Genomic DNA, 9,513 nt, shown 5'->3' with positions numbered 1-9,513 from the left:
CGCAGACGCGCTTCCCGCAGGAGGGGGGTAATGTAACGATCACGGATGAATAGGCTTGCTAGCCCTTAGCTAATGGGTCGGACCCTTTAGTCACCTGGTTAATGTTGCCGCCCGCGGTGCGGGAAATTCGAGTTCGTGCCCCGGCTGTGGCGGTCTGGCCGAGCTGCCCCCTGAATTCGCTACATTGGTGTCAGAAGTGGGGTGCGCGCGGATGCACTTCCCGAAGGAGGGGATAATGTAACGATCACAGATAAATAGGCTCGCTAGCCCTTGGCTAACGGGTCGTACCCTTTAGCCGACTGGTTAATGTAGTCGCCCGTGGTGCAGGAGACATGGGTTCGTGTCCCGGCTGCGGCAGTTCCCGGGCTGCCCCCCCCCGAATTTGCTACATTCTAAAGGGTCCGACCCGTTAGCCAAGGGCTAGCGAGCCTATTTATCCATGATCATTACATGAAGTAATATTTGGGGTAGTATTGGTCGAGGATCAATGACCACACCGGGTTATAGAACTCAGGTTTAATCGTGGCTCAGTAGGCAGACATAATAACCATACATGGTAGTGGTGTAACCATAATAACCATAAACCATAATGTAAACCATAATGTAACCATAATAACACACAGTACACAGTACATAGTACATAACACCTAGTGTAGTTCCAGTGTATATACATGGCGTTATATCACTACATACCCCCTGTTTAGTTTTCAATTTTTACAGTATCAAAATACAAACATATTCAGAGCCCTCCTTTTGTGTGTGATTGTCTCTACTCATAGTCCTTGTAGTGAGCTGGTTTGGAAACAGCTCTTCCATATCTTGTGCGTACTGTCTTGTGTGTTTTACAGGTTTGGCTGGAAGAAGTTCCAGCTGCATGAGTGTCCCGTTGAGGTTCTGTGAAGCGGGTTCTTGCGCTCCTCAGTGCATGGGGGTGGTGAATTTCCCGCAGGTGGCTCCTGCCACGTCTGAGTTTGTTCCCATTTAATGTTTGCACAATGTAGCTACTTGGCTCATCGCACTTTTGTACGACAGTGGCTGGATACCAAGTCCCTTTTTCCTTGTTTAGGACAGATACGTGCTGTCCGGGACCGAGTGGAGGTAGTTCTCTGCCGCTGCTGCGGTCATGATGTTCCTTCATGTTTGCTGTTCTCTGCTCCAGGTGGAGTCGGTTGAGTTTGTCTGCCAGGACCATCTGGTTTCCTGGTCAATACGTGACCTCGTAGTTGTATCCTTGTGTTTTTATCAGCATTCGCTGAAGCCGTGGCGGGGCGGCATGCAGTGGCTTTGTGCATATGGTAATGAGGGGTTTGTGGTCTGTAACTACAATGAATGACTTCCCATACAGGTAGGTATGGTATCGCTGCATTCCATAGACTATGGCCAGCATTTCTCGCTCTATGTTGCTGTACCTGGATTGGCAGTCGTCCAGTGTCTTTGAGCCAAAAGCTATGGGCTTTTGTTCTGCACTAATGCCACGCCCAGTCCTTTCTGTGATGCATCGACCTCAAGTGTCAGAGGCGTGCTTGGATCATAGTACTTCAGGCAGTCATGTTCGTGGATAACTGATTTCAGGTCCTCAAAGCTCTTTTGGTGGTCAGTGTCCCATGTCCAAGGCACGTCACTTTTCAGCAGCACCCTCAGTGTGTGTGCTTTGTCTGTGAACTTTGGGATGTAGGGTGACAGGTAGGTCAGCATCCCCAAGAATCTGCTCAGTTCATCTTTGTTCTGGGGTGTCGGCATTTTCTGGATGTCCCTGATTTTGGCTGGGTCAGGTTTGATACCTTTGTCTGTGTACAGGTTGCCAAAGAATGAGATGCTTGTCTGTTTGATTGTGCACTTGTCACTGTTGAACACAATACCTGTCTTGGCTGCTCTCTCCATCAGGTTGGTCAGGTTCCTGTCATGCTCCTCTTCGCTTGCTCCGTAGACTGCGATATCATCGGCTATGCTGACGACACCGTCGAGCCCCTCCAGGATTGGGTCCATCTTTGCCTGGAAGAGATCTTGAGAGACACTGAGACCAAATGGCAAACGTTTCCAGCAGTATCTACCAAATGGAGTTCGGAATGTGGTTAGCAGTTGTGACTCTTCCTCTAGGTGTATTGACCAATATCCAGCTTTTGCGTCAAGTTTGCTGAATATTTTTGCATTTGCAAACTTTGGGTTCAGTTCCTCCACAGTAGTAATCTTGTGTGGGCATCTCCTAAGGCTGGCATTAAGCTTTTGGGGGTCTAAGCATATGCGAAGGGAACCGTCTTTCTTTGTGCTGTATGCCAGAGTCGAGCACCAGTCTGTGTGCTGTTCTACTTTTCTTAACACATCTTGTTCGACAAGGTTATTCAGTTCATCTTTCAGTTTGTCTTTGATGTGAATGCTGCACTTACGTGGTGGGTCTATGAATGGTTCAGCATCCTTTTTCAGGAAGAGCTTGGCCTTTCCACTGAAGTTGCCAATTTTGTCAAACTGGTCTGGGTATGCTCTCTTTAGGTCTGCACTGTTAGATATGATTATTTTGGGTTTTGTCTGTCTTGTGTTGACTTTTTTCTGGTTTGCATGTCCTTCCTCGGTCACTGCATCTACATTGACAGTCACTAGGTTTAACAGCTCACATGTTGGCAGCCCAACTATGGCTGGCCCTGGTACGTCTACAACATAGAACTTTGCATTGATCCATGTGGATTCTTTGTACTGGCATGGAATGTCAATGGTGCCTAGGCAGGGGATGGCGTGACCACTGTATGCAGATAGCCTCCTGTTGGTTTTTTTCAGTCGTTTCTGGGTGCATGCATTTTCACCGTACATCTGCTTGAAGGTACGCAATGGGAGTGTGTTGCCTGACGCACCTGTGTCTATCTTCAGACGCAGTGTGTATCCACGACCAGGTAGGTCAGGTGGTGTCACCTTCAGGACTGTGTACGCCTCCTCTCTGGCCGGCTTGCTGTCTATGCTATGCATGCACTTTTCACTGATAGTTATGGAGTGGAACTGTTTCTGGTAAGTACTTTCGTTCTCACTGTCTGTTTCACTGCTACTCTCTACAGCATGTATGCGAGTCCTGCTCTGTTGCTTTTTGTCTATATAGGTTTTACGCTTGTGCTGTTTGTCTTGTGGTGTGTGGGACTTACTTCCCCCGCTCCTGCTCTGGCTGGAGTGTTCCTGGCGCTCTCGTTTGGCCTTCCTGCAGCACCGCTCCCAGTGACCTTTTGCAGCACACCACACGCATTGCATTCATCATCATATGCAGGACATCGACGTGGTTTGTGGCTTCTCCCACAGTTACGACATATGCGGTCCCTGTCCACAGCGTGGATTCTCTCATTGTGTGACAGGCTAAGTTTGTCTAACTGTTCATTGCCTGCTGTCAGGGCTTCATATTTTCGTCCCTCGGCCAGAACCTCTGCTAAGGAATATCCTTTTGGTTTGCTGTATAGATAATTCCTCAGGGCATCATGGGGAGTGCTCGCAATAATAAGCTCAATCATATGCTCGTTAAGCTCTTCGTCTGAAAACTGACATTTCTGTGCTAGTGTTCTGGCTCTGGTCACAAAATCATCAATATTCTCATCTGGTTTCTGTCTGTGTTGCATCAGTTGCAGTCTATGGATTCTGAAATTTACGTTCAACTTTAGCTGTTTTTCAAAGAAGTCCCATAGTTTGGCAGGCTTTTTCTTTTCATCATCGGTGAGACCACTGGCGTTCAGTCTTTTTAACCCTTCATCTCCGATTCCACGACATATTTTCCTAGCTTGTTTAGCTGCGCCATTTATTTCTTCATCCTCTAAATACAGAGTCATTTTCTGTTTATACAGTGAAATTGCCTCACCCAGGTCCGGGTCTGACCAATTCATCGTCGGTAGATGCGATGCCATGACGTCTCCTGTTGCTAGCTAGCTAGTTAGCTTTGCGGCTAGCTCAGCTCTGGCGCACTCTTGCTTGAATGATGACAGAAATTATCCACGGACAATTTTATCAGTCTATCTTCATTCTTCATAGAGAGTACTTTACCGCTGCCACCATGAAGTAATACTTGGGGTAGTATTGGTCGAGGATCAATGACCACACCGGGTTATAGAACTCAGGTTTAATCGTGGCTCAGTAGGCAGACGTAATAACCATACATGGTAGTGGTGTAACCATAATAACAGTCCGGGTAGTACATAACACCTAGTGTAGTTCCAGTGTATATACATGGCGTTATATCACTACATTACATTACCCCTCTCCTTCAGGAAGCGCGTCTGCCTGCATATGACACCAATGTAGCGAACTGGGGGGGGGGGCAGCCCGGGAACCGCCACAGCCAGGACGCGAACCCGTGTCTCCCACACCACGGGCGACTTTGTTAACCAGTCGGATAAAGGGTTCGAACCGTTAGCCAAGGGCTAGCGAGCCCATTTATCCGTGATTGTTACAATATTGTAGTGAATTCAGGGGGCAGCCGGGAATCCGCTGCAGCTGGGATGCGAATCCGGGTCACCTGCGCTAACCAGTCAACTAAAGGGTCCAACCCGTTAGCTAACCGGCTAGCGAGTCTAGTCATCCATGGTCGCATTACACTACCCCCGTCCTTCAGGAAGCGCGTCCCCACACTTCAGCATATCACCTCCCTCACACCTCTGGGCGTACACGCTTCCGATGGCCTAACAGTGTCACCATCTCACTTCTGACACCAATGTAGCGAATTCAGGGGGCAGCCGGGAATCTGCCGCAGCCGGGAATCCGCTGCAGCCGGGACACATACCCGGGTCGCCCGCACCATGGGCAACTGCGCTAACCAGTCAACTAAAGGGTCCGCCCCGTTAGCTAAATGTCTAGCGAGTCTAGTCATCTGTGGTCATTCCACTACATTTCATTTGTTTGTACCTCTACTCATTTTAGGTATCATGGCTGTTCGGTGGGACTGGTCATGGTTGTTGCGTCTTTCTTCATGGAAAGCTGTTATCTCATGTCCCTTGTGTAACGGGGCTGGTTACACTTGGGAGCTGCTTACACTGGTGGCTCTCCTGTAACAGTCAACTGTCTTCCTTTCAGATATTATAAAGAATAAATTATTCTCCTCTTGCTAGTTCCAGTCACAACACTTCATAGAATACAAAAGGTGATGTGGTCTATATGTTTGGTAAGACATCCGTATCTGTTATGATTGTGAGGTCCATTTCTTGGTATTGTATTATATTATATTATATTATATTAGGTCCTGTGATGGCCTGGCGGCCTGTCCAGGGTGTCTCCCCGCCTGCTGCCCAATGACTGCTGGGATAGGCTCCAGTATCTCGGCGACCCTGAGAGCAGGATGAGCGGTTTGGAAAATGGATGGATGGATGGAAGTCTCAGTGTTCTGGGTGTAATTCTTTCTCTACAAATGTAATTTATCCAAACTTTGAAAATAGTAAAAGGCAAAATAGAGGCAGGCAAACAATGAATCAAGCCCACTCAAAATTAAAAACTTTTTATTATTATTATCTTAGGGCACTAATTGTATGTGCAATACTCATATTCTAAGAAATCTAAAAAAAATGTATGGTTTGAGATATATCTAGTAAATGTCCAATACTAGAATATTTTCTGAGGGACTTGTTAGGATTCAAACAGTTACACTTATCACCAACCAAAACTCCCAAGCACTTTAAAGAGAATATCGTTGCTGATGTAGAGAAATATAATGCTGTACTTGATAGCAATGGCCGTGCAGGTCAACAGGAATTTCATATCCTTAGAAATTGCACACAGGCCCTTTAAAACAGATCCGGCTCTTAATTTCATTACAGAAAATGGAAACGAACACAATATCTCGCATGTGCATCCAAGTTCTAGAGAAAATAAACTTAAAATAATTTTCACAGAAAATTGAATCAGTACATCTGGACACATTTACTGGTTCACTTTTTCAAACTGTATGAACACACTAGAACTTCTGCTTATAATGAATATTGGTCTGATACAGCTCGTGTTCCGTGTCAAATCCTATTTTTTTTCTGATGAGGCTTGAACAATGTGACCAGTAACAAATATACTTTATTCCTGTTGTCAGCATTGTGTGGCTGAACTGTATAGTGCTACCTTTTAATTATGCTTTTGCTTAGAATTAAATATTAAGAATTATTAGTAGAATGTTTTCAAACTTCTACAAAGAGTTGCATGCCATGTTTCTCTAGACCACATAAGTCCTCTTTTGCCACTGTTAGAAACATGTTCTTGCTGGAGTGGCTCAGTGCCTGGTCATCTCAGTTTTGTGTCCATGTAACTACTCAGCCCTCTACATTAGTTATTTTTCTCACGGTTGTAGAATCTGCATCTACAGATTCCAATGAGAGGAGTTCACAGCAGGTTGACCTTTGCCACTACTTGCTTGCAACCTGTTTTGGCATATTCATTCTCCCCTATAGAGGAGTAGTAGTCAATCTCTCCTGCCAGACGCTCTATGTTAGCATGATCTGGGTAGAACCCCTCACGGGTTATCTCCTCAAGGAAGCAGTCCATGACATGACGTTTCTCCAAAAGTTCCAAAGGTATGATGTCTGCATGTGTCCACAGTGGGTGAAGCTTCTCCAAAGTGTTGCGCAGCACAGGAGTCAGTTCTTTAACCAGGTTACCGTGACGCATAGCCTCTGATACTGCCATACTTGAAGAGTTGTGCAGCAGATGCTTGGTGATTTGGTCATGACCCAGACGACTCAGGAACAAATAAACAGCATTTAGGTATTCATTTGAACGTTTGGAGACTACTAGCTCCCTCAATTCATCTAATATCTCACTATGCATATGCTCAGCCTCATCAAAGATGAAGAGTGGGATCTTCTCCTCTTCTTCAGCACGTGCAACTGCCTCAGAGACGAGAGCAGACAGGGAACGTGCACAGCGCCATGCATCAGCCTCCAGGGGACAATGGTGAAGAACATAGTACTGGAGCACCAGGGCCTCCCCAACTATTGAACGGAAATGCCCAGCAAGAAGGTGTCCCAAATGGCTTTTCCCCACCCCGCTAGGACCATGCAAGGACAGGACAAGAGGCTTGTTGTGGACATAGGTGGACAAGTAGTCCTTAAGGTGGGCAAGCAGACTCTCCACTGCTCCCTGCTGACCAAACACCTCCCGCCTTAGAGTCTTCTCGAATCCCTCCAGATCATATCTAAGAACATGGTCATCTAGATTTTCTATGGCATTGTACACCTGGAGACAGGGGAAAAGGTTACAGAACACAGCACTGATGATGAGAGGTGGATAAGGACAGGGTATATCTTGCAGTGTCACTCACAGTATCCGATACATTTCTTTATGCTGCAAGGTACCTGTTTACTGTCAGGCTTTTTCACTATATGGAGCCTGAAAAAAGGTTTGTGAAAGATTTTGCCCTTATTATGTTGTTATTCATATTTAAAAGGCAGAGCTTTATAACAATTGCAGTCTCCACTCTGTGTCAACACAACTGAAGGTAAAGAATGAGAGTTAACAGGGATAATGATCATAGGGAAATGGAAAGGTACGGTACAACTTATAACTTCAGCTGTGAATTTCTCAGGGTTTATTATCATCCTTTTATTTTACCTGTAGAAAGACAATACCACAAAGCAAGTATAGGCAGTATTTGGCTCGACTATTTTCTTGTGATGGCGGGGTTCTGCGTCCACTTCCGGTGGGAAACAACACTCGTCTTTTCCTTTTCTTCTTTTTTCTTTGAGGATTTGAAAATAAGAGGGAAGAGTGGGGAGCGGGAGTCAATTCATCAAAGATGAATATTTTAGGGCTGGTACGAGCAGGTGCCCCTGTGAGTACTCCTGTGCCTCCCAGACCCGCGGACATCTCCAGACGACGCTTCTTCATGGCTTGATACTTCTGTTTTATCCTTGCGACAGTACGCAGAGTGCAGGAGAACTCAGAGAAACTAGGAACTGCACTTTCCCTCACTTCATCTTTCTGTTCTTCTCCCTCCATTTCCTCCTCCGTGTGAGATCCTGTTAACCTAGTGCTGCTGCCTTGCTCACCCATCTGACAAGAGAGAGAAGGCAGGGTCAGTCATGGGTTATCAGTGTAGGTAGCATTGCAATGACACCCTGTCTGTATTTACCCGTCAGCCTGATACCCTGTCTGTATTACCCATCAGCCTGATACCCTGTCTGTATTACCCATCAGCCTGATACCCTGTCTGTATTACCCGTCAGCCTCCACTGTGGTAATACAATGATACCCTGTCTATATTTACCCGTCAGCCTGATACCCTGTCTATATTTACCCGTCAGCCTGATACCCTGTCTGTATTACCCGTCAGCCTGATACCCTGTCTGTATTACCCATCAGCCTGATACCCTGTCTGTATTACCCGTCAGCCTGATACCCTGTCTGTATTACCCGTGAGCCTCCACTGTGGTAATACAATGATACCCTGTCTGTATTTACCCGTCAGCCTGATACCCTGTCTGTATTACCCATCACCTTGATACCCTGTCTGTATTACCCGTCAGCCTCCACTGTGGTAATAGAACCATACCCTGTCTATATTTACCCGTCAGCCTGATACCCTGTCTATATTTACCCGTCAGCCTGATACCCTGTCTGTATTACCCGTCAGCCTGATACCCTGTCTGTATTACCCGTCAGCCTGATACCCTGTCTGTATTACCCATCAGCCTGATACCCTGTCTGTATTACCCATCAGCCTGATACCCTGTCTGTATTACCCGTCAGCCTCCACTGTGGTAATACAATGATACCCTGTCTATATTTACCCGTCAGCCTGATACCCTGTCTATATTTACCCGTCAGCCTGATACCCTGTCTGTATTACCCGTCAGCCTGATACCCTGTCTGTATTACCCATCAGCCTGATACCCTGTCTGTATTACCCGTCAGCCTGATACCCTGTCTGTATTACCCGTGAGCCTCCACTGTGGTAATACAATGATACCCTGTCTGTATTTACCCGTCAGCCTGATACCCTGTCTGTATTACCCATCAGCCTGATACCCTGTCTGTATTACCCGTCAGCCTCCACTGTGGTAATAGAATGATACCCTGTCTATATTTACCCGTCAGCCTGATACCCTGTCTATATTTACCCGTCAGCCTGATACCCTGTCTGTATTACCCGTCAGCCTGATACCCTGTCTGTATTACCCGTCAGCCTGATACCCTGTCTGTATTACCCGTCAGCCTCCACTGTGGTAATAGAATGATACCCTGTCTATATTTACCCGTCAGCCTGATACCCTGTCTATATTTACCCGTCAGCCTGATACCCTGTCTGTATTACCCGTCAGCCTGATACCCTGTCTGTATTACCCGTCAGCCTGATACCCTGTCTGTATTACCCGTCAGCCTGATACCCTGTCTGTATTACCCGTCAGCCTGATACCCTGTCTGTATTACCCGTCAGCCTGATACCCTGTCTGTATTACCCATCAGCCTGATACCCTGTCTGTATTACCCGTCAGCCTCCACTGTGGTAATACAATGATACCCTGTCTGTATTACCCGTCAGCCTCCACTGTTGTAATACAATGACACCCTGTCTGTATT

The 9,513-nt window shown here is 46.5% G+C and overlaps 1 protein-coding gene across 1 annotated transcript in view; it reads right to left on the bottom strand.

The window, feature by feature from the left end:
* Positions 1 to 5,471: 5,471 nt before the first annotated feature.
* The window catches only part of tor4aa (torsin family 4, member Aa), a 71,615-nt gene continuing 67,573 nt past the window's right edge, over positions 5,472 to 9,513 (bottom strand). The window contains exons 2-3 of the mRNA XM_056290942.1: positions 7,546 to 7,986; positions 5,472 to 7,170 (exon numbers count right to left, since the gene is read on the bottom strand). Of these exons, the coding sequence (XP_056146917.1) occupies positions 6,319 to 7,170; positions 7,546 to 7,986 (1,293 nt within the window). The 3' untranslated portion in view covers positions 5,472 to 6,318. The remainder of the gene's footprint in view (positions 7,171 to 7,545; positions 7,987 to 9,513) is intronic.

Source organism: Lampris incognitus, chromosome 12 (assembly GCF_029633865.1).
Source record: "Lampris incognitus isolate fLamInc1 chromosome 12, fLamInc1.hap2, whole genome shotgun sequence".
In the NCBI taxonomy this organism is placed as follows: Eukaryota; Metazoa; Chordata; class Actinopteri; order Lampriformes; family Lampridae; genus Lampris; species Lampris incognitus.
The sequence above is the reverse complement of the archived record's forward strand: the minus strand, read 5'-3'. Positions and strand labels throughout refer to the sequence as shown.